At 35.4% G+C, this 25500-nt stretch overlaps 3 protein-coding genes across 6 annotated transcripts; all 3 read right to left on the bottom strand.

The window, feature by feature from the left end:
* Positions 1 to 3426: 3426 nt before the first annotated feature.
* si:dkey-58f10.10 lies at positions 3427 to 6803 on the bottom strand. 2 transcript variants are annotated; one of them, XR_012405632.1, is made up of 5 exons: positions 6735 to 6803; positions 6026 to 6202; positions 5749 to 5942; positions 5459 to 5542; positions 3427 to 5337 (listed from the first exon to the last, which is right to left on the bottom strand). XR_012405632.1 is itself a non-coding variant. In NM_001113656.1 (5 exons), exons 2-5 carry the CDS (start codon positions 6192 to 6194, stop codon positions 5111 to 5113), a joined length of 615 nt encoding a protein of 204 aa, NP_001107128.1. In that variant the 5' UTR covers positions 6195 to 6202; positions 6735 to 6783; the 3' UTR covers positions 4386 to 5110. The 2 variants fall into 2 exon arrangements, 1 of the variants encoding a protein (NP_001107128.1); NM_001113656.1 differs by having other exon boundaries at positions 4386 to 5337; positions 5459 to 5483; positions 6735 to 6783.
* A 1988-nt stretch (positions 6804 to 8791) lies between these two features.
* Positions 8792 to 11829, bottom strand: si:dkey-58f10.11. Of its 2 annotated transcripts, XM_005165256.5 has the most exons (5): positions 11761 to 11829; positions 11049 to 11225; positions 10770 to 10963; positions 10485 to 10509; positions 8792 to 10023 (listed from the first exon to the last, which is right to left on the bottom strand). In XM_005165256.5, exons 2-5 carry the CDS (start codon positions 11215 to 11217, stop codon positions 9806 to 9808), a joined length of 606 nt encoding a protein of 201 aa, XP_005165313.1. In that variant the 5' UTR covers positions 11218 to 11225; positions 11761 to 11829; the 3' UTR covers positions 8792 to 9805. The 2 variants fall into 2 exon arrangements, with proteins under 2 accessions (XP_005165313.1, NP_001119947.1); NM_001126475.1 differs by lacking the exon at positions 11761 to 11829 and having other exon boundaries at positions 9150 to 10023; positions 11049 to 11371.
* Positions 11830 to 12930: 1101 nt separating this feature from the next.
* On the bottom strand, positions 12931 to 19192 carry si:dkey-58f10.12. Of its 2 annotated transcripts, XM_068221077.2 has the most exons (5): positions 19121 to 19192; positions 18009 to 18185; positions 17731 to 17924; positions 17432 to 17456; positions 12931 to 17288 (listed from the first exon to the last, which is right to left on the bottom strand). In XM_068221077.2, the coding sequence occupies exons 2-5, from the start codon at positions 18175 to 18177 to the stop codon at positions 17089 to 17091; spliced, it is 588 nt and encodes a 195-aa protein (XP_068077178.1). In that variant the 5' UTR covers positions 18178 to 18185; positions 19121 to 19192; the 3' UTR covers positions 12931 to 17088. The 2 variants fall into 2 exon arrangements, with proteins under 2 accessions (XP_068077178.1, NP_001373721.1); NM_001386792.1 differs by lacking the exon at positions 19121 to 19192 and having other exon boundaries at positions 17049 to 17288; positions 18009 to 18381.
* Between the last annotated feature and the right edge of the window lie 6308 nt (positions 19193 to 25500).

Below are 25500 nucleotides of genomic sequence, written 5' to 3'. Positions count from 1 at the left end.
CTGTGTACAGATGACAGACTTATGGAGATGGTCAATGAACTTAAAGCTGATCTGGAGACCAGGATAGCAAATCTGACTCAGTGTAAGTACTGTCACTGCATCTTTCAGGCCCTCTCACTCTTAATCCTCATGCTCCTTATGAAAGTTTAGTCAAGCCTTAATGTTTCTTTCTACTGTTTAAGTTTTGGTCATTGCAGGGCTTTCAGTGCAAATTTTCTTAATTGTTTACATTAACATATTTTATGTGGATTTTAGAATATAGCATAAAAAATGCTTAATGGAAAGTTTGTAAATTTGCACAAGTGGTTTCAATAAACTTTTAATCCAATAAGGAAAAAATTGGAAATGATCTACAATGGAAACACATTTAAAAAATCAACTACAGAATCAACTTCTTATGCGTGTTGATTAAAAAAAAAATCATTTAAGTTTAACAGACCATGTAAAAAAAATACTAGGCACAATGGGACAGCATTAATAATGCAAAAACCAGCGGACAGCCCATGTTGTAAAATACCTAAAATTTTTGGTCAATTCTATCATCAAAGTGGTTCAGTATTTCTACCTCACAGAACTGTCTTAAGAGCCTGTACTCTGAAAGAGCAGTCTTACCGCTCCAAAAGCCACTGTGCATTCATTGAAGTGCAAGTAAGTAATTAATTTTTTTAAAAGAGACCAACAGTGGCTTTTACTATTGCAGCAAATTCCATTTTCCTTTTTTTAATATTTGCCACCAGTTATCAGAAAGTCAGAGAGGGGTCTGGATGCAGATTTGGTGCAGTGCAATCTGATCAGGGGGGGGGGGGGGGGGGGTGGAAAATTTATTCTTAAATGTTTTATACAATATTACAGTTTTGCACATGAATTTAATTTGCATATTTGGATGAAAACATAGCTAGTGTATGCTTAAATATGAATCCCTACCCTCTTCAGAGTTGAATTGGTGAGTAATGCAGAGTTGCAGAGTTGGGTCTGATTGGCCACTTAATATTCTCATTATATTGTTCTCACATGCATTTTTCTTTTGGGGACAAGAAGCATTTTAAAGGACTCAGAAAATTTTCTAAATGCAAAATGCAGTATTTTAGAAAATCACAGATGTAGAGCAGCCCAACTGGCACCTTGATATCAAAACAAAAATTGCATAAAAAATGTCAAAACTGCTAATATTTTACATCAGTTAACTAACATGAGGGCAGTCCTGCAAACAAATTTTGACACATTTTTAAAGAGCCCTTGTTATGCATATAAAAAGGTCATATTTTGGTTTTAGTGGTTTCCAACAACAGGCTGATATGCATGCAAGGTAAAAAAATACACTTATAGTACTTATAGTAAGCATTTATTTGTAGCTAACACCAGCATATTCCTCTATTCTTAACCATTAGTAAAAAAAAAAACGAAACACATTCACTATTAATTTACACAGCGGCAAAAGCTGAACTGTTTCGAAACTTGACCCCCGCACGTGTATAGGAACAGTAGCAACAGCTGACGGTGCCCATAGCAAGGACAAACTATCACAAGCTCACAAAGGCATTCATTCATTCATTCATTCATTCATTCATTTTCTTGTCAGCTTAGTCCCTTTATTAATCTAGGGTCGCCACAGAAGAATAACCGCCAACTTATCCAGCATGTTTTTACACAGCGGATGCCCTTCCAGCCGCAACCCATCTCAGGGAAACATCCACACAGACTCATTCACACTCATACATTACGGACAATTTAGCTTATCCAATTCACTTGTACTGTATGTCTTTGGACTGTGGGGGAAACCGGAGCACCAGGAGGAAACCCACGCGAATGCAGGGAGAACATGCAAACTCCACACAGAAATGCCAAATGATCCAGCCAAAGGCTTGAACCAGCGACCTTCTTGCTGTGAGGCGACAGCACTACCTGCATCACCCTCTCAAAGGCATTTAAAGAAATTGTCAAGTGTTGCATTTTCAATGTGGCTTTAGACATGATATGTGTAAAGAGTTAAGCAGATACAGTTCAAGCCGTGTGGATCTATTGCAAGTAACAAAAAACTAAAAAAACAAATCATCTTTCAGGAGGTCAATGAAAACTAGTTTAGCTGTAGGTTAAATAGGGTTTGTCAAATAACTATTCTCAGCAGGTATTTTCACGTAGTAACCCACCAACCAAGTTTAGTTAAAGCTGTAAATAGTAAAAGAACAAGACTTTATGATATTGTCAAATTAATTTACAAATATAAAACCGTTTTTCTCATTTAGATAAACCTGTTCTGAGATGTAAAGCAGGGTGGCAACATTTCCTATCCAACTGCTACCTGATGCCCAGCACTAAACTGACCTGGCCAAAGGCACGCTTATACTGTAATGGGATAGACAGCTTGCTGCTCATCCTGGGGAATGACAGCAGGGAGTGGGTTAGTAACACGGGCACAAACTAACATGAAGAAAATAGCAGATCAACTTTATATGATCTCATCTAATGCCTGTTTTGTTTTCTTCATTCAGGACTATTTTATGCAATACGCTATTCTTACATCTGAATCTTACTGGATTGGACTTACAGATTTAATTACCAGCCAGTGGAGATGGATTGATGGAAAGCCATACGTCATGAACAGCAGGCATGTAAAAAGTTTTTGAAAATGTTGCAACTTTTGTGTTCCTCTCGATAAAGAAACATAATTGACAGTCCCTTATTCAACCAGCATACATTTTTATACATTCTTTAAAAAAAAAAGGTGGTGTACAACCTTGTTTTTAGTTAAGTTGTCAAGTCTAAGTTTATTTAAATCTTTTACATTTTGAGGAACTTTTTTTGGGGTCTGTTGTTAATTCAGTGTTTTTCAGCATTGTGTTTTCATACTGGTGGTTTGGCATAGCACAGTGCTTTTTTTATCTGTAATTATATCTGATTACATTTTGTTTGTTTTTTATTTACAGTCATTGGGAACCAGGAGAGCCTAATGATGTTTTAAACAAGGAAGACTGTGGGGAATTAACTGCATCTGGGAAGCTGAACGATGCCCAATGCTCAAAGTCTTTCCAATTTATCTGTAAAACACCAGCCACTGAAAACTAACCACTTTAAACAGTACATATCCTAAGACAAATGCAGAAGTCAAACAGTGGAAACTGCTTAATTCATTGGATTAAAAATGAAACGTCCCATTCTGATAGCTGAAGCCAATTCATTTTACAAGAGTGTTTTTTATATGCATAGAAAGAATATTAAACATCTATTTAGCATTCAGCATAACATTTATTTAAAATTGATACAATACACTTATGACATGCAATAGTTAACATAAAACAATAAGTGATCATATATTGTATAAGATTTTAAATGCTAGAAATTATCTTACTGATAAATGGGTAAAACTTCGTGGTTTTAAAGATAACAGCAAAGTGTAAAAATTTAAAATGACAATTCATTACCACAATGCACTGTAAACATGTAATCTTTTATTAGAGTCCTTAAATGACACTTGACAGAGAAGATATTTTGACTTATAAACTTCTTTTCTTCTTAGACTATAGAGGAATTACCCCGTTTATAAACATTCAGGATGCGTGCGCAGAGAGGTTGCAGAAAAAACTTGGATCGCTAGAATTTACAGCGAGGGAATGGCATCTGATGCGGTACAGAGTTTCTTGTATTAAAGATAAGTTATATTGATTACATATCATATATATTATTTACATAATGCTTTCAGCGTATTATAACAGCTTGTCAACCAGTGATAAGCACATTCTGCAAAATTAAGGATAAAGTGAGCGCCTATGTCTGACAAGTCCATTTGCGATAGCACCCTCCCAATGGATATTGGATAAAACACAATGGCCAAGCATCCAGCCCCAAATATACAATCTCATTGAAGCTCTAAGTGATTTTACGAGAGAGAAGTTAAAGGCCTACAGTTTTGTTCGGTGTGGTTATGTGCAAGAAATAATTTTCCATGATTACCAGATTCAAAACTATGTAGTAATAAAAACCAAGGTTCTGCCTTTGCCAAAGACAAAGAAATAAGACGGAACTGTTCAAGGCCCGGGTAATAAATCATCAACAATTAAAACGACTGCATTCTGACAGCGAACTGCACCTGTACACTTTCACGTTTCCTTCTTAGCATTCAGTGTCCGCAGTTTAATTAACCATATTTAACTGTTTTTGCTGGAATCATTGCTGCTATCAAAACTACTAATGCATATGATTCAGCATAGCACAAACTTTACCTGATTTGAAATGAGAACTGCAGAGTCGAGCATTTTTAATAGGTCCTAACTCCATTCAGCTCCCTTTTAGCCAAAGACGTCTGCGGTTGGCATTAAAATCAGTGTGGTGTATGGTAAAGTTTAAGATTTCTATTTTTGGATTTTCTATTTTGGCATCCTACCACAAAACAACATGTTTGCTATTGCAATTGGTCTCTTTTTGCAACCGGGAGCCCTTGTGACGTCATGTGTGACGTAGGTTGATGATTCCTCTATGACAAACTTACTGTAACAATTCAAAACTGTAAAGGGCTGAGCAAAGCAATTAGCATAAAGCAAAAGTTACTCAAAAAAGCATTTTGTCATCGTTCATAGTAATATTTAAAGACATAACAGAATGAATAATATCTTTTCACCATAACTAACATAATGTAATTACTAAAGCTAATCCAGTTTGGTATAAGTGTTTTTAGCAATGGAATTCCTTTTACAAACTTAAAGATCTAAATAAGGAGTTATGCGAAAATGCGAAAAAAAAGTGGTCATATCTGGGGTAAACAGCACAGCATGTATATTTCTGCAAACAAAATAGTTACATGCTACATGCAAATCCTAAAAAGTGTTTGTGAACTTCATGTGTATTGTAATACATCTCAAAAACACACTTACATTCACAGTTCAATTATCTTCATGCAGTGTGTTATATGAAGCTTAGTGACAATCACTGCTGAAATTCACTTCTAAAATTGTAATTAGCTTTGGGTTTATCATGTGACTTTCATATATTAGTGCTTTAATGAGTTGTTATTAGTGAATTCCGGTACTTTGTTAATTAAATTTAAATCTGTAAAATCTTACAAATTGCTCCTATAATTATGGTCTTCTGGCATCCACAGCTGTCTTTTTTTTCTTTTTCAGAAACTGTTATACTTTTTTACAGTGTCATTTCTGTAATTATTTATATCGTTAGTATCAACATGATGCCTTAAAACTGTCCAAAAAATAATGAAGCAAATGATGAGAATGATAATAACAATGAGAAAAAGAAAAATAACACATTTTTTTCGAATTCGGTGTCCTCCGGCTCCGATGGGCACAAGAGAATCTTCTCCATTCTGGTATGTACGTGGAATTCCATAATCTTTTGGAGAAAAATATGAAGCACATTTAATATAAGATACTAAAAAAATATTCCTTTACGTTCCTCATTTGTTTTAAGAATTGTATAATTAATACATTTTAATATAACTTGGAATACTTACTTTGCAAGTAATATGAAGTCAGATTCTGAATTGGAAATAAATATTATAAAAATGTATGCATTAAAACAACAAAAAGAGAAAAATCTATTTTAAAGACAACAACAGTCATGATTTTAAAACTTACGGTTAATGCAATAACACTAGATAATAATTAATCTACAACAACATCTCCAAAAAATAAATCAAGAGAATGCATCAAAACCATTATAATATAAAACTACTCTATGTTTGTTAATAAATTATAGTTGAGAAAATGCCATAACAATAGCCATGGTGTTAAGCAGTCCTACCATGGACTTGATGTGTCTTGCAAGTTTATTGATTGCATCTTTGTTCTTCTGACAATTCATGAACCCTTCATCCTCATTGAACAGAAAGTCGACTAGATATGTGTTCTCCTTCTTTATAGCATTGTTGCTGTCTGGTATGGTTTTCTCAGGGTCAATTGTAGGATAAAGCACAGCAATGATGACTTGTTTGTCAGCTGCAAGGCAATTAAAAGTGCACAGTAAATAATCAGTTAAAATTGTGTTTCATAATAAATCAAGCTTTAAATTGGTAAGTGACCTTGCACAAGCATAAGATTCCTGATTGCAGCATCAATGTCAGTTCCAGCACGAGAAGTAATGAGGCAGAAATACATTATGAAACCACAATGCTCAAGGATAGTGACCTCCCTCAGGCCATATACTTCCTTATGAAGACGTCTCTGAAAATCTCCTATGAACTTATCCATTGTTCAGCCTGTGTACAAAGTAAAAGGATAAACTGGTTTAGAGTATAAAGAGTACAATTTTTTTTAAAAATGCACATGAAAACAGCACTTCAAAATATCTCACATATTGCGATTTTATGCACTCAAAGTTTTAGTACATGCTTTAAGACATTTATACTCTGTGGTAGCCTGCAATGTCAGAGCTTGGCCCCCGACACAACTGCACTGTGATGGTAGAGACCCACGGTCTGCTTTGGACGGTACCCTACAGTGCACGCATGGATAACCTCTCTCCCTCTCTCTATCTTGGATTAATATTGAGCCTACAGTGCAGCAGCACTGGTATGCTGTTAAGCTTGTGGAGAGCAAGTTGCGCAATTTAATTGTCGTGGAAAAACACAGTGTGCTTTTTTAAGCAAGCTAGTTTTTTTCTAGGTTCGATCGGTGTGAATTCACTTTCAAACCTCATAAACACATGCACACAAGGCTAACACATTTGACAGTGGTATACTTGGGAAATTGTTTAAAGTAAATTAAAGTAAAACAAAGTAGGTTACTCACTAGTTGTATCTTGAGACGCAGAGAGAGGTTTGGGCTGCTGCTTGATGTTTAAATGCTGAATCATGAGTTAGTGAATGCTTTCACTTTCATTTTCATGTGGTGTAGAATTATATGCACTTATAATGTTATTGCGTATTGACTCCACTAGAGAGCCACCTTGGTTTACCTACGTGGGTTCTACGGAGTCAGTGAGTGAGACTGAAACACATGTGATGGTTAGCAGTTGGAGCTGCTTGTGTTCTGTTAAATAAATGTGTTTCTGAGTTCTAACTCTCTGTGTACGCGGTCTATAATATACACTGCACAAGAAGAAAACACTACAGTTCAAGCTTGATTTCACTTTCATAAGCAGATAAACCTCCAGTAATTGGTCAGTGCAGCTGCTGATTTACAGTATCTAACTTTTATTAGCCGAGGCAGAAAGTGAAACTTCAATAACTGAAGGCATTTATTAGTAGCCTATATGATTCTAACAGAAAATTGTTACTAATTTTATTTTGTTGCTAAACAGATTAAAAATAAATAATCCAAAAATGTACAAAGGCTACAATTAGTTAAACATGTAATATAATATAAATCATATTTAGTAATATATGTGATAAAGTTTTCTTTCAGTTTTATTGCCTTTTTCACCCTTTCACTTTAGTCCAAGGTGATTGAGGTGTAAGCAAGGCTTGAAATAGATCATTTTGATAATAGATAATATCTGCTGTCAGAGAGTTATTCATTTATAGCCTTTCAAATAACAAGGTTTTAGTTTTTACTTTTATTGAATTTATTTTATAACTTTTGGGAATGGCGAAGTTGTCTATAATCAACATTCCGTTATTCACCATACACACACACACACACACACACACACACACATATATATATATATATATATATATATATATATATATATATATTAAGTATTAAGGGTGTCACGATCCTCCAAATCCTCGATTCGATTACATTTTCGATTCTAAAGGTACGATTCGATTCGATTTTCGATTATGAATAATTAATTAATTAATTACCAATTAATTATTTGTAGCCTACCGTTTAAACTACCAGACCTGCATGGTCTTTGTTTTACCGATAAACAAATCATACAGTAAATGAATAAAGGCAAGATACACACATAATTAACACCTGTCAATCACTTTTTCTGCGGGACTCATGAATAGGCAGTGATCTGTGTCGTTATAATGGCGTCTGTAAAAAAGACGCACAACCAACAGGAACCAGCCAACAGTATCTGAGGTGTTTGCTAAATTGACAAAGTACAAGTGAGTGAAAGATTGAAGCAGTCCTCTGACTGCCTGGACCTGCTGTCTCAAGCTCATGGCTGTGTGTGCGTCTGTGTCTGTGTGGTCACGTGATGTTTCAGAGGTAGAGAGGAAGGAGGGCTGCTAAGAAATGCTACACGCCACTGTGGATGTCAAATCGTTGTCGTTCTAAAATGCCATTTAAAAACAAACACAGTGTAAACAGGGCCTAAGTGTGTACTTTTCGTAAGCAGATTTGCAACGGGGGTGGGCGGAGGATTGCGATGCTGTGTTGTCTATCGGACAAACCGTACACAATACATAGCAGAGCTAGCAAAACTGTGTTTTTTTTGTCGACAACACGAACGTTGTCAACATAACTCACTGGAAATCCAAAATGCTTACACACCGGCGACTTCATTGAAAGAGGAGAGGGTTTAAGTTCTGTTGACGGGTCTCCTGCGTCTGCAGTTTAACAAGCACTTCAACAAGCCTGTTTTTTCTCGCTTGGCAAGCCAAGCTGACATGACATGGGGCAGTGGCAGCATTGACGATTCTATTTTTTGATTCGATAATCGAAGTTGAGCATAAATTTCGATCGAAATCGTGACACCCCTAATATATATATATATATATATATATATATATATATATATATATATATATATATATATATATATATAATTCTTTCCAATTTTTTTGTAAAGTACCAGCCATTGAAAATTAACCAGTTTAAATAGTACATATGTTCTAAGAAATATAAAGTCAAACAATGAAAAGATGCCCCGTTCTGATAGCTGAAGCCAATTCAGTTTACAAAGAGAGATTTTTATTTGCATAGAAAGAATATTAAACATCCACTTGGCATTCAGCATAACATATTTATTTAAAATTGATACAACACACTTATGACATGCAATAGTTAACATAAAACAATAAGTGCTCATTATATATTGTATAAGATTTTAAATGCTAGAAATTGTCTTACTGATAAATGGGTAAAACTTTGTGGCTTTAAAGATAACAGCAAAGTGTAAAAATTTAAAATGACAATTAATGACCATTTGCATGCTGCACTGCGAACATGTAATCTTTTATTAGAGCATTCATTAAATGACTCTTGCCAGACAAGATCTTTTGGTATATAAACTCTTTTTTTCTTTGACTATAACAAACATACTGTAACAAATCAAAACTGTAAAGGGCTGAGCAAAGCAATTAGCATAAAGCACAAGTTTCTCAAAAAGCATTTTGTCATCATTCATAGTAATAGTTAAAAACATAACAGAATGAATAATATCTCTTCACCATAACTCACATAATGTAATCACTAAAGCTAATCCAGTTTGGTATAAGTGTTTTTAGCAATGGAATTCATTTTACAAACTTAAAGATCTAAATAAGGAGTTGTACAAATGCTAAAGAATGTGATCATATCTGGGGTAAACAGCACAGCATATATATTCCTGCAAACAAAATAGTTACAAACTACATGCAAATCTTAAATATTGCGTGTGAACTTTGTGTATATTGTAATGTATCTCTAATACACACTTACCTGTACATTCACAGTTCAATTATCTTCATGCAGTGTGTTATATGAAGCTTAGTGACAATTACTGAAATTCACTTCTAAAATTGCAATTAGCTTTGGGTTTATTATGTGACTTTCATATATTAGTGCTTTAACAAGTTGTTATGAGTAAATTTCGGTAGTTTGTTAATTAAATTTACACGTGTAAAAGCTTACAAATTGCTCCTATACTTATGGTCTTCTGGCATCAGCACAGCTGTCTTTTTTTTCTTTTTTTCATCATCAGTTCAGAAACTGTAATCATGTTTTACAGTGTCATTTCTGTCTTTATTTAGATAGTTAGTTTTACCATGATACCCTTGAATTACCAGAAGATAAATTAAGCAAATGATGAGAATGAGAAAAACACCAAAATAAAAAAAACATTTTTTTCGGATTCGGTGTCCTCCGATGGTTACAGGAAAATCTCTATTCTGGTATAAGTATGTACGTGGAATTCCATAATCTTTTGAAGAAAATATTAGATTAGATTAGATTCAACTTTATTGTCATTACACATGTAAAAGTACAATGCAACGAAATGCAGTTTGGGTCTAACCAGCAGTGCAATAGCAGCAAGTGCAGGATACAGGAATAAGTTATAAAGTGCAGTTATAGAAAACTATGGTGATATTTACAGATGGATGTACTATGAACATTATATACAGGTTGGATAAGCTATGAGCAGATTTACAATATATGAATATATGTGCAGGTTGCTATTAATAATCAGTAGTGTGCAGAAAAATAAACATGATTACAAGTGTATATGGTACAATATATGAATATGAAGCACATTTAATATAAGATACTAAAAAAAATTATTCCTTTGCATTCCTCATTTGTTTTAAGAATTGTTTAATTAATACTTTTTAATATAACATAACAAGAGAAACATACAGAATAAGTTAAACTTGGAATACTTACTTTGCAAGTAATATGAAGTCAGATTCTGAATTGGAAATAAATATAATAAAAATGTATTCATTAATACAATAAAAAGGAAAAGCGAAAAAAACAGTCATGATTTTAGAACTTCCAGTTAATGCAATAAAACTAGATAATTATTCTACAACAGCATCTCCAAAAATGACTAAATAAATCAAGAGAATGCATCAAAATCATCATCAAATAATACTTTACTCTATTTTTGTCAATAAATTACAGTTGAGAAAATGTCATGACAATAGCCATGGTGATAAGCAGACCTACCATGGACTTGATGTACCTTGCAAGTTTATTGATTGCATCTTTATTCTTCTGACAATTCATGAACCCTTCATCCTCGTTGAAAAGAAAGTCGACTAGATATGTGTTCTCTTTCTTTATAGCATTGTTGCTGTCTGGTATGGTTTTCTCAGGGTCAATTGTAGGATAAAGCACAGCAATGATGACTTGTTTGTCAGCTGCAAGGCAATTAAAAGTGCACAGTAAATAATCAGTAAATAAATTGTGATTGATCATGAATCAAGCTTTAAATTGGTAAGTGACCTTGCACAAGCATAAGATTTCTGATTGCAGCATCAATGTCAGTTCCAGCACGAGAAGTAATGAGGCAGAAATACAGTATGAAACCACAATGGTCAAGGATAGACACCTCCCTCAGGCCATATACTTCCTTATGAAGACGTCTCTGAAAATCTCCTATGAACTTATCCATTGTTCAGCCTGTGTACAAAGTAAAAGTAAAAGGATAAACTGGTTTATAATATAAAGGGTACAATTCTTAAAAATGCACATGAAAACAGCACTTCAAAATATCTCACATATTGCGATTTTATGCACTCAAAGTTTTAGTACATGCTTTAAGACATTTATACTCTGTGGTAGCCTGCAATGCCAGAGCTTGGCCCCCGACACAACTGTACCGTGATGGAAGAGACTCACGGTCTGCTTTGGACGGTACCCTACAGTGCACGCATAGATAACCTCTCTCCCTCTCTCTATCTTGGATTAATATTGAGCCTACAGTGCAGCAGCACTGGTATGCTGTTAAGCTTGTGGAGAGCAAGTTGCGCAATTTAAATGTCGTGGAAAAACACAGTGTGCTTTTTTAAGCAAGCTAGTTTTTTTCTAGGTTTGATCGGTGTGAATGCACTTTCAAACCTCATAAACCCATGCACACAAGGCTAACACATTTGACAGTGGTAAACTTGGGAAATTGTTTAAAGTAAATTAAAGTAAAACAAAGTAGGTTACTCACTAGTTGTATCTTGAGACGCAGAGAGAGGTTTGGGCTGCTGCTTGATGTTTAAATGCTGAATCATGAGTTAGTGAATGCTTTCACTTTCATTTTTATGTAGTGTTGTGTTATATGCACTTATAATGTTATTGCGTATTGACTCCACTAGAGGGCCACCTTGGTTTAACTACGTGGGTTCTAGAGAGTCAGTGAGTGAGACTGAAACACATGTGATGGTTAGCAGAGGGAGCAGCTTTTGTTCTGTTACATAAATGTGTTTCAGAGTTCTAACTTTAAACTTCAATAACTGAAGGCATTTATTAGTAGCCTATATGATTCTAAGAGAAAATTGTTACTAATTTTATTTTGTTGCTAAACAGATTAAAAATAAATAATCCAAAAATGTACAAAGGCTACAATAGGTTAAACATGTAATATAATATAAATCATATTTAGTAATATATGGGATAAAGTTTTCTTTCAGTTTTATTGCCTTTTTCACCCTTTCACTTTAGTCCAAGGTGATTGAGGTGTAAGCAAGGCTTGAAATAGATCATTTTGATAATAGATAATATCTGCTGTCAGAGAGTTATTCATTTATAGCCTTTCAAATAACAAGGTTTTAGTTTTTACTTTTATTGAATTTATTTTGTAACTTTTGGGAATGGCGAAGTTGTCTATAATCAACATTCCGTTATTCACCAAACACACACACACACACACACACACACACACACACACACGCACACATATATATATATATATATATATATATATATATATATATATATATATATATATATATATATATATATATATATATATATATATATATATATATATATATATATGTGTGTGTGTGTGTGTGTGTGTGTGTGTGTGTTTGGTGAATATATATATAGGCCTATATATATATATAGTGAATATATATATAGGCCTATATATATATACATATATATATATATATATATATATATATATATATATATATATATATATATATATATAAATTTTTTTCCAATTTTTTGTAAAGTACCAGCCATTGAAAATTAACCAGTTTAAATAGTACATATGTTCTAAGAAATATAAAGTCAAACAATGAAAAGATGCCCCATTCTGATAGCTGAAGCCAATTCAGTTTACAAAGAGAGATTTTTATTTGCATAGAAAGAATATTAAACATCCACTTGGCATTCAGCATAACATATTTATTCAAAATTGATACAACACACTTATGACATGCAATAGTTAACATAAAACAATAAGTGCTCATTATATATTGTATAAGATTTTAAATGCTAGAAATTGTCTTACTGATAAATGGGTAAAACTTTGTGGCTTTAAATATAACAGCAAAGTGTAAAGATTTAAAATGACAATTAATCACCATTTGCATGCTGCACTGTGAACATGTAATCTTTTATTAGAGCATTCATTAAATGACTCTTGCCAGACAAGATCTTTCGGTATATAAACTCTTTTTTTCTTTGACTATAACAAACATACTGTAACAAATCAAAACTGTAAAGGGCTGAGCAAAGCAATTAGCATAAAGCACAAGTTTCTCAAAAAGCATTTTGTCATCATTCATAGTAATATTTAAAAACATAACAGAATGAATAATATCTCTTCACCATAACTCACATAATGTAATTACTAAAGCTAATCCAGTTTGGTATAAGTGTTTTTAGCAATGGAATTCCTTTTACAAATTTAAAGATCTAAATAAGGAGTTGTAGAAATGCTGAAGAAAGTGATCATATCTGGCGTAAACAGCACATTATATATTTCATGTATATACATGCCATATCAACAACCGGTAAATGCTATTTGAAAAATTATCGTTATCGATAAATTATTGATTCATTACATAATTGACCCTTTACTTAGCCACAGACCAATCGTGGCTTAGCAACCGTAACCATGGGCAGGTGGCCTGTCAAGCTTTAGAGCGAGGGAAGCAGGACAAATGCACATGGATTGTGCAAATCTGATACCTGGTATCCTAAAAGTTTATATGGGGTGGTGGAATTTTCCCTTTTCAAATCAAAAATCCAAGGGGGGAAATGCCAACGTGGATCAAGCTGTGTGAGGAGGGGTGCTAAAGGAGCAGAGTTAAGTTGGTTTTGTTTTCGATTCTTGACACATTCAATGACAGATGACAATAACTCACACACCTCTTACCCTAAAAATACAAAGCAGGTTATGTTTCCCAGCTGTCTTTTTTTTGCTCGATATTATGAGCATTCTCCGTTTAAGCCCTCGCCGTAGTCATACTAATAGCAATCATATTTCCATCTGTTCCGGACCCAGCATCACTTGCGATTAATTTTCTTCATCCGCAGCTTTTTTCTGTAGTTTTTTAAGCCTCATGTCCAAGTTAGAGCTACAATTCACTTATCTTTTCGTCCATTGTTTAGAGATTTAGTCATTATAGTGTGTTAGCGTCTGCTTTTATCGGACTAATATTTGCTGATAGGGAAAATCTATTTGTTTACTTCTGTTATTTATACTTTCACTTGTAATTCAATTTATTTATTTTTTCTACTTAACTGCAAATTACAATAGAAACTGTATAAAGAGCACACAAACATACTGACAGTTTAGATGCTGTACATTGTTATGGGTTAATGATGCTAATATTCGGCACTAATCCATCATTTTCCCCGTTCTTTCTATAAATAAATAATGTAGAAACACTGTCTATGTGTTTCCTCGTCGGTTAGTAACGCTATATTTCATTGCACAACAATTAATCTATCAGGCTTTTTGGCTAAAAACGTGAAATCACGGTTTAATTTGTTATTATTAGATTATTTTAAAATGGGATGCAATCCCATTGGAACCAATCTGATCTCCATAATTCAGAATATCAATCCTTAAGCCTACCGATCCGATTCGAATTCTTTTTTTTTTCCCCAAGTAGGGATGCTTAAAATAAGCGTTTAACTATTAACCGAAAGGGTGCATTTGTAACCGATTAATTGCATCAGTTAAATGATTAAAAAATATTGTTTTACATATTTTTAGTGTTTGGCTGCATACGGGGCCGATCACAGCTAAAACTTTTTGCATTGACACTGAGAAGTGCATCTTTTGAATGGTTTACTAACGTTTTGCCATTGGGCGTGATGTACGCTCAAGTGGAAAAAGCGTTTTACCTTGCGTCTTTTTCAGTCTTCAATCAAATGAAAGCAAACGCTTTTCCTTTGAGGTGACAGCAGAGTTTGTGTTGTCAAGACTACTACAGCGAGCTTTTATTGATGGAGGAGAAACTTGTGGTCGCTGCTTCAAGTCTGTTAGTGTTACTATCGGGTGTGCGGTTTCAGAAAACCTAGGAGAGAAGTGTGTTATTTTACCTTCGTGTAATCTAAGATTATTTACCGGTTATCTTATACAAAGTGGCTGCGCCAATAAAGTAATTCAAAGCTGAAGACTATGACTTTTAAAAGTTTTGAAAATCTTAATGCTATTGAAATTACAATTATCACAACATTGACAGGAACACTCGCGAAACATTTCGGCTCAGCTGATTCAGTCGTTTCTTGTGACATAAAAAAGAGCACCGCGCTCTTTTTTTTTTTTTTGTTTGTTTTTTTGTTATCAGTGCGCCTTGTGTTTTTGGAATGGAAAAGCGCCTGCAGTAACAGTAATGTACCACACGTGCCTACAGATGTATTTTGTTAAAGAACTAAAATGAAAGAAGGATATTCTGGTCACAGCTTGACAGACAAGCTGACAAACCAGCGCTGATGCTGATCGCCTCTGTGCTGCCTGAAGCCGTGTCATAAACTCAATAAACAGGCTACTGATGACTTAGTGTTCAACCAACAAACAAACCTTTTTTTCCATTTGGAAAATAACAGTTATTAATAGTTATAATGTTAATCTTTAATTAGCCAACATAGCCTTATCTACCAATCAAACAAATCCAAAGCTAAGATTTTCATTTTACAGCTTATAAAACACGTATGCAAATTAATGCAATATCATATGTAAACAACAAAATTGTTTTATGCTACAGTAGCCAATATTTACAAATAGTCAGCATAGAGCCTTAATGCCTAGTTCAGACTGCATGATTTTAGCCCCAATTTTGACTCGCCGACAGGTTTTGAGAAATCGCTGACAAATGTATGTATATATATGCATCTATTGTAGGCACCGGCACACTCGTGGCTACACTCCTGTTAAAAAGGAATTATAGGTTTGATCCTAATGAGCGCCCTTAAATAATGTAGCCTAGTTATTAGTGTCTGCAAGCATCAGTGTTTATTGAGATTAAAATAAGATTAAAAAAAATGAAAATGAGATTTAAAAAAATATTGTTATAGCAATGTGACTGCTTTGGGAAATAACACTCATAGTAGATGTCACAGGATGACTGATCATGAAGGAACGTGTAGTCTGGCACATTTGCTACCCATGACAAGTCAAGATTTTATCAAGAAAAAAATCTTATGATCTGACAAACTAATTTTTATTGCAGCATTTTTACAGCATTTTGCAGTTAAAAACACAGCCATTGTAAATTTCAGTAGTAATGTTGCTAAGCTTCATATAATACACTGCGTGAAGAGACTTAAACTGGATGTAAGTTTGTTTTCGAGAAATATTAAAATATATCGGAAGTTCACAAACAATTTTTAAAATTCGCATGTATCATGTGAGCATGTGTTTAGTTTTTTTTTTCTTTTTTTAAAATATTTCCGTAATGATTACAGAGCAAGGAAATTTTCACAGTATGTCTGCTCATATTTTTTCTTCTAGAGAAAGTCTTTATTTATTTCGGCTCAAATAAAAGCAGTTTTACATTTAAAAAAAAACATTTTAGGGTCAAAATTATTAGCCCCTTTAGGGTTTTTTTTTTTCTTTGATAGTCTACAGAAAAAAAAACATTGTGATAAAATCACTTACCTAATTATCCCAACCTGCCTATTCAATGAATTCCTTTTTAGTTTTTCTCATAAGTTATGTAAAGTGTTTCATGCTTTGTGTAATATTGCAGAATTTTGCATCACATTGATGTTGTGTTTTACAATGATGGTTAGTGTAGTGTGAAAGACACCTTCTGTACTTCATCACCCTTTTTCTAAGATGTTTGTAATTAACTTTGGTTTATCATGGGTGTTTCTTTTGTGTTTTTACTAGTGTTTTACAAAAATAACTTACAAATATTAGTGCTACAATAACTTCTTATCAGTTAGTGAATTACGGTAGTTTGTTGTTAAATCTGTTAAGTCAGTTAAATCTGTAAAAGCTGAAAAATTGCTGCTATAATTATGGTGTTCTGGCATCCTTTTTTTTTTCCGAAAATGTCACTATTTTTTGTTTCATTTCTGTGTTCATTTAGATAGCTGGTATAATAAAATACCCTAGAATTATTCCAAAAACAGTGCTACAAATGACAACAATACTAAGAGCAAAAACAACAGGATGTTGTCTGAAACAATCTACACATCCACAGAATATGTGTCCTCTGTGTCCTCCGGTGGGTGAGGGAATACCTTCTCCATCCTGGTTTGTGTATGTACGTGGAATTCCATAATCTTTCGGAACAAAATATGAAGCACAAATACAAAGAGCAAATTTCATAACATTCCTCATTTGTTTTAAGAATTGTATAATTAATACATTTTGATAAAACACTGCAGGAGAATCATAAAGAATAATTTAAACTTAGAATACTTACTTTGCCAATAATATGAAGTCAAATTCTGAATTGGAAATAAATATAATAAAAATGTATGAATTAAAACAATAAAAATGATAAAATTCTCATTTAGAGACTACAACAATTATGATTTTTGAACTTCCAATTAATGCAATAACACTAGATAATTATTCTACAACAGCATCAAAAAAAAAAAAAGTACAATTAAGAGAATACATCAAAATCATTAAAAATACATAAAACTTTGTTATATTTTTGTCAATAAATTATAGTTGAGAAAATATCATGACAATAGTCATGGTGATAAGCAGACGTACCTTGGACTTGATGTACCATGCAAGTTTATTGATTGCATCTATATTCTTCTGACAATTCATGAACCCTTCATCCTCGTTGAACAGAAAGTCGACTAGATATGTGTTCTCTTTCTTTATAGCATTGTTGCTGTCTGGTATGGTTTTCTCAGGGTCAATTGTAGGATAAAGCACAGCAATGATGACTTGTTTGTCAGCTGCAAGACAATTCAAATGCACAGTAAATAATCAGTAAATAAATTGTGATTTATCGTGAACCAAGCTTTAAATTCGTGAGTTACCTTGCACAAGCATCAGATTCCTGATTGCAGCATCAATGTCAGTTCCAGCACGAGAAGTAATGAGGCAGAAATACAGTATGAAACCACATTGCTCAAGGATAGTGACCTCCCTCAGGCCATATACTTCCTTATGAAGACGTCTCTGAAAGTCTCCTATGAACTTATCCATTGTTCAGCCTGTGTACAAAGTAAAAGTAAAAGAATAAACTGGTTAAGAATATAAAGAGTACAATTTTAAAATGCACATGAAAACAGCACTTCAAAATATTGTACATATTGCGATTTTATGCACACAAAGTTTCAGTACATCCCTTAAGACATTTATACTCTGCAGTAGTCTACAATATCACTGCTTGGCCTTTGACACAACTGCACAGTGATGGGAGGGGCTGTGTTCAAAAGAGGGAAATAATCTCATAATAACAAAACTAGGTTACTTAAAGTGATAGTTCACCCAAAATCAAGATTTCACAACCATTTACTAGTGGAACATTCTGGTTCATAAAATTTATACATTTATTTCTTTTGTTGAACACAAAATAAGATAAGTAGATTAAAACTATTTACTATTTCCACTCCGTACTATTTAAAATAGAAACGTGTCTATTTTTATTATATTTAAGAAACATGCAAGACTTTTCTTGCCGTGTTACTGACTTTTTTTTTCTTTTTTTCGAAAAAACATCTCACATCAAGGTATAATTACGACCAAAATTGTTTACATTATCTCCAGCAGCTGGGCGGTACTGTTATTGCTTTGGGCGTAATCTACACATGCATAGATGACCTCTCTCTCTCCCTCTTTCTATCTTGGATTAATATTTAACCTGTGTTGCAGCAGCACTGGGCTGTCGTCAAACTTGTGAGGAGTACATCGAGCAATCTGATTGCTGTGGAAAACAAAGTGTTCTTTTTAAAGCGAATTCATTTTAGCCCGGCATTTTAATCAATTTGGTTATTACAGAATGCTCTAAACTGTTTTTTTTTTCTAGGCTCGATCGGTCATAATGCACTTTCATACCTTATTACTTATTCACACAAGACTAACACAGCACACATTATAGTGGTATGTTTGAGAAAATATTTGGAGTGATTTAAAGTAGGTTACTCACTGTTTTTATCTTGAGACGCAGAGAGGTTTGTGCTGCTGCTTGATGCTTGAGTGCTGAATCATGAGTCACTGTGCAGCTACTTTAATTTGTAATTTATTCAAGCTTGACTTTCACTTTCGTAAGCAGATAAACCTCCAGTACTTGGTCAGTGCAGCTACTAATTTACAGCAACTAATTTTTAATAACCTTAGGCAGAAAGTAAAACATTAATAACTGAAGTTATTTATTGGTAGCCTGAATCTAACAGAAAATAATATTATTTAAAATAATCTATCTTACGCTAGATATGTGCGTACCTTGGAATAAAATCCTGCAGGCGCCCCTAACAACTACTACACTACAGTCTGCTCAATTCATAGTGGGTTATTTCAAAACTGACGTTTCCATTCTTGATCAATAACAGCATTATGTTTAGTTAAAAAATATAATGAAAAAAATCTGTGTGCTTTTTATTGATTATACATGATGTAATTTTAAGACAATTTAAATATATAGTTAACAATAAATATATATCGTGGCAATTATTTGCTAAAAGGAAAATATATAGTTGTTTAAGCAATATGTGCTTTTTTTTTACAGGGAAGGAGGCACCTTTATTACAGTTTTTTACAATGCCTATGACACTGTTTTTAATACATTTAACACGTTTCCTAAACTCTTAACACAGTTAGCACAACATCCATCTTTGTGGGCTATACAAATAACACATTTCTTGTTGCTTTGATACAAAATGGATCCAGTTAAGGCCAACTTAAAATGCTTGAACTTCTTTTGCACACAATTTCAACCAAGACCAAAACAATGTAATTTTAAAGTCAAATTTCTTTCACAAATCTTCTTCCTACACCACAACGAACTTTACTACAGTGGTGACGTAACCCAGGAAGAAGAAACTTCACTGCCAGAATGGTTACTTCGTCTACCGATCCATGTGTGGAAGTCATCATGGCGCTCACGGTCCTCCACCAACAACAACATTGTGCACTGGTGGAGCTGAGAGAAAATCTGGAACGACGCTTCCAAGTCCTCGTAGAGGCCTTGTGTACGCTCACCTGAAGCGAGCCATTATCCAGCAGACAGGCCTTCGTGTTCGCCCAGCAGCTAAGTGACGCCTGCCGCAGATGGCTGATACAGTATGGCCGAACCACAGCCCAGCTGGTGGATGCCGTGGTACTTGAGTAATTCATCACCCGCCTCCCCTCCCGAACATCAGAGTGGGTCAAGTGCCACCGGCCAGACAATCTGGAGACGGCCATCCGGCTGGCGGAGGATCACCTGGTGGCGAGGTCCAGGGTTGGCGAAATAACCTCTTTCTCTTCTCCCCTTCTTTCTCTGTCTCTCTCTCTCTCCCCCGTCCTATTCCCAGGCCCAGAGTGCAGAGACCACCCACACCAGCACCCAGACAGTGGTGCACAGAGGTGAATCCACAACAGGTTCCGCTAAAGGGGCGCGCCTTTCAGGTTTCGACCCCTGGCTGCTTCTAAGACAGAGTCAGGTCTCTCTCTGGTTCAAAACTCCAAACATTGGGGCGGCTCTCTACAGAGAATTTGCTCAAGGTCCAGGATGATCAACGCCAGCGTTATGATAAGGGCACTAAACTACGTAAATTTTCACAGGGAGATAAAGTCCTTGTACTACTACCCATTTGCATCCCCAAATTACTCGCCAAGTGGCAAGGTCTGTTTGTGGTCACACGACGAGTCAGCAATCTCGATTATGAGGTAGTTCATTCGGATAGGGCTGGTTCACGTCAAATATATCATATTAATCTGCTAAAACAGTGGAGTGAGCCGGAGGAGGTGATGTTGGCTACGCTGGTTACAAATGAGGATGACCTGGGGCCAGAGAGCACCGGTCGACTGCGGCCAGGCGCTCTGGTCACCGGGGACGATCATCTCTTGGCTAGCCAGCTCATCGATATCCGGCACCTTCAACGTGAGCATTCAGACGTGTTCTCACCCCTGCCCGGTCGAACTAATTTGATTCAACACCACATTGAGACCGAACCGGGCGTGGTCGTTAGGACCTGGCCGTATCACCTGCCTGAACACAAGAAAAAAGTGATTCAGGAAGAATTGAGTAATATGTTGAAAATGGGTGTACTGTAGTAGAAGAATCCCACAGTGACAGGGCCAGCCCTATTGTCTTGGTACCCAAGACGGACGACTCGGTCCTGGTTCTGTGTGGATTATAGAAAAGTCAATGCGGTGTCGAAATTCGACGCCTATCCAATGCTGCGTATTGATGAGTTGCTCGACCGGTTAGGTGCTGCTTGTTATTACTCGACATTGGATTTAACAAAGGGATATTGTCAGATCCCCTTATCGCAATATCTCGGGAAAAAAACGCCTTCACTACGCCGTTCGGATTACACCAATTTGTGACGCTTCCGTTCGGGCTGTTCGGGGTACCGGTGACATTTCAGAGCCTGATGGATAAAATACTTGGCCCTCACGCAGCATATGCCGCTGCTTATTTAGATGACATCATCATTTACAGTAATGACTGGCAGCGGCACATGCAACATCTGAGGGAGGTATTGTCAGGGCTGAGACGGGCCAGGCTCACGGCCAACCCACAGAAGTGGAGGTAAGGTATGTGGGCTTCCACTTAGGTCATGGGCAGGTGCAGCCCCAGGATCGAACACCCAATGAGGCGGGAGAGCATGCTTAGATCCCGGCGGCTAATCATCAGGCCAATCAGAATTAATAAATAACACCTGTTTATTCTTGTGATTGGGCCGGAGAGACACCCTTAAGGAGATTAGAAAGAGCAGCCGGGAAAGAGGAGAGCACACACACACACAGCTTCACGCATGTTGCGCATTTATAAAAATAAAAAAACTACTACTTACCTTATGTTGCCAACCCTGTCTTCTTCTTCCCACACAACAACAAACTATACTACAGTCGGATCTTCACCCTATTTGTTTATCACAAACCACTGACTTTTGCAATGTCAAACATTTCAGAGTCCTGGTCTGCTCCCCAACATCGCTATTTGGCTTACATTTCTAAATTTACTACCGATATTCAGCATGTTTCAGGGAAATCAAATTTAGTAGCGGATTACCTTTCTTGGCCAAATTCCAATACACTTGGGGGTCAAATACTCCACCAGAGTTCTGACCCAGATGTCCAGTCTTTTGGTCGATGTTGCGTTTGAGGAGGCTGGAGTGTCTCTTCTGTGCAACGCTTCTGTGAGACAGCATGTTTTTGACATTCTTCATGGTTTGTTTCACTCAGGCGCTTAAGACTCCCAATGGTTGCTGGCTTCGAAAATTTGTCTGGCCAGACCTTAAAAAAGATGTGCGAAATTTGTCTGTTTCATGCATAGCTTGTCAAATAGCAAACGTGCAGCATCATGTTAAAGCACCATTGGTGCGTTTTGAGGTGCCTGGAGCATAGTTTTGACCATGTAAGCATTGATCTTGTTGGTCCTCTTTCTCTATCTTGGGGATACGCTCACCTGCTTACGATGGTGGACCAGACTACTAGGTGGCCAGAAGTCATGCCCTTAGAGTAAACATCAACTGGGGATATTGCATGTGCTTTCATTAGCACATGGATTGCCAGATTTGGCACACCTTCGTCTACTCAGACCGTGGACCACAGTTCACATCTGAGGTTTGTGCAGCTGGTGCACGTAATCTGGGTGTTAAGCTTCATCACACTACGGTTTATCATCCACAAGTGAATGGCTTGTGTGAACAGTTCCACTGCTTCTTGAAGTCTGCACTGCGGGCTGCCCTGAAGGATGACAACTGGTATGACAAACTCCCTTGGGTATTGCTAGGGCTTTGAACAGGCCCCAAAGAGGATCTCCAGGTTTCTTCGGTGGAATTGGTGTATGGGCAGACACATGGGCAGTGCCTGGCGATGTTGTCCTTAGTGTCAGCAATCCATGGTCTGGATCGCAACATCCTTCCATTTTCGTAATGTGTTTCAATTGACCGCTTGAAACCGCTTGAGACCTGGATCCGCCTACTCTCTTTCCATCAAGCCAGCTGAGCCACCTGCTGCTCCAGATTTTTCTGGCAGCAGCCAACAGAGACCCGGACGAGAATGGGTCGAAGTATTTGCCCTCCTGTTCGTCTGGATGTGTAAATTTCTGTGAATACTGGGGGGCTGGTGTGGCGCATATATTTATTCATGTGACAGAATTCACAAGTTATTCTTGATGTTTTTTCCCTTTAAGAGTTTTTAGCTGAAAGCGAAGGGGTCATGCCCATAACCAGGGGGGTTCGGGTGGTTCGAACGAACCACTCCCCACGGCCAAAAGGTCCAGAATTTGTCTTTTTAAATTAATTTAGGTAATTTAATTATGTAAAATATATTTATTATATAATTAATATAACATTTTTATATTCAATATATGTTGTAATAAAGTGTAATTTTAAGTCCCATGGAGCCTCAAAGCCACAATAATGCCAGGATATAATATAGCCGGGACGTTTTGTATATTTATTGACTTGTTCAGTACTCCATTTCCCTATTTTTTACATTTTTTAAAAAATATACCTGTCTGATGAAGGCTTTAATGGCAAGCAGAGCCCTCAGCCGTCAGATGTCACTTCACAGCAAAATGTGCTCAATGGTTTTATTCTGATATACATTTGATCGCTCAAACCATTTCAAATGTGATCTGGGATGCATTCCAGATGAAACTGGACAGGTATAATCATTTTGTAGACAAAATTAATATAAACAAAATAAATTATGACCTGGAGAAAGTCTTCTTTCACTACTGTATTGTTTTTAAACAGAGAAAAATGTTTACAGGTGACTTTATTCTAAATCTTAGACCTTATTTCTGAAATTAAAAAAAGCAATAAAAAGATGTGAAGCACCAAAAGCGGACCATATTAAATTAATTTAAATATATTTTGGCTATTGTTGATTTCCAGGAATTTACTTTTTATTTATTTATTTATTTATTTTTTACCAAAGAGGCTAGGGAAATTCCGAAGAATTCATTATTATTGTGTTATTTCTTTTTTTATTTTTTTTTTGAAATGGCCAAATTTTGACTAAGGACAGTTGAATGTGCAGGCCAGTTAGTTTTCTTGTCTAATAAATGATAGTTGGCTTCAGTTTTTTTTTTTTTTACTTTTACTTTTTATTTTACGTTTTTTTTTTCACTTTCAGTTTTTATCCCGCATTTGATGTTTCTTCTTTTAATTTTCTCCCCTTAATCGGCCACACAGAAGTCAATCTGTGGAAACTGCTTCATTTGTTGGATTAAAAATGAGACATCCAATTCTGATATCTGAAGCCAATTTAACTGAATCATATTAAGTGTTGACAACTATTAACATTAGAACATTAACATCCGTGTGTTTAAATGACCGTGTTTGCAAATTACCACGTTTACACTTTCTCGGACATTTAACGTTAGTAACGTTAGGCTAGGTCTATAGTCAGATTTTCCCCCCAGCATGATATTGTGCTTAAAACTATCAGCTAAACTTTGCATGCACACAGCATTTCCGTTTCGTTAAAGGCATGTAGTGTGTTGTAAACAGCCACCTGTCTGTAAAATGAATTAACTGATTCATATTTTAGCAGCCTAACGATCAAGGGAAGTCCCTGCCCTTGCAATATAACTTACTACCACCACCCATTTTCCCTCCTTTTGGAGAGTTGTTAAAGCATATGGTAAGTGAATCAACTTAAATTTATTATAACGTTAACCTATTTTGCTAAGAAATATCATTATTCGTGCATTTGTAGTTCAATTATTAAAAAATACTGCAGTAGTTGTGAATTTTGGCAGATCATTTGTGGTTGCTTAACGTTAGTACTTGAATACTATAACATATTGTCAGTTATTAAAATTAATAGCTAAAAGCACGTGAGTGTGTTCAAATGACTGCGTTTTGTGCTTTATCAGAAATTAAAAGTGTTTGTTCACCTATAAAATAAAACTGACACTTTATTCTGTATTTTAGAACCAAAATTAGCATGGGAAGGCCTCTGCATCTGCCTATGCAATACCTCTAGATAATATTGCATTTTATGGAATACATGTCACCATGTAATGTTTATTTATTTTATATAAATTAATATTTAAATGGATAATTTGTTGCCTTTGTATAGTTACCTAACAAATGCATCTAAACACAGTAAAATTGCTTTGTTAAAACTTTATATTCTTGTATATTGTATTATTTACAGGTTTGATTTGTAGACTTATCATCAAGAATCAGTACCTGAGCTAAAAGATATGTAAAGACACGTGAGGCATGCTTTGTGATGTTCATAGCTGAAGGTAGATTTTGCTTTTTTTATTTTTATTTTTTTTAAATCAGAAGATTATTTATATGTGTTAGATACAATTGTATTGTTTTGTTGTTAACAGTCACAGTTCTCCATACAATA

The sequence above is a fragment of the Danio rerio genome, chromosome 5 (assembly GCF_049306965.1).
Source record: "Danio rerio strain Tuebingen ecotype United States chromosome 5, GRCz12tu, whole genome shotgun sequence".
Lineage (NCBI taxonomy): Eukaryota > Metazoa > Chordata > Actinopteri > Cypriniformes > Danionidae > Danio > Danio rerio.
The sequence above is the reverse complement of the archived record's forward strand: the minus strand, read 5'-3'. Positions and strand labels throughout refer to the sequence as shown.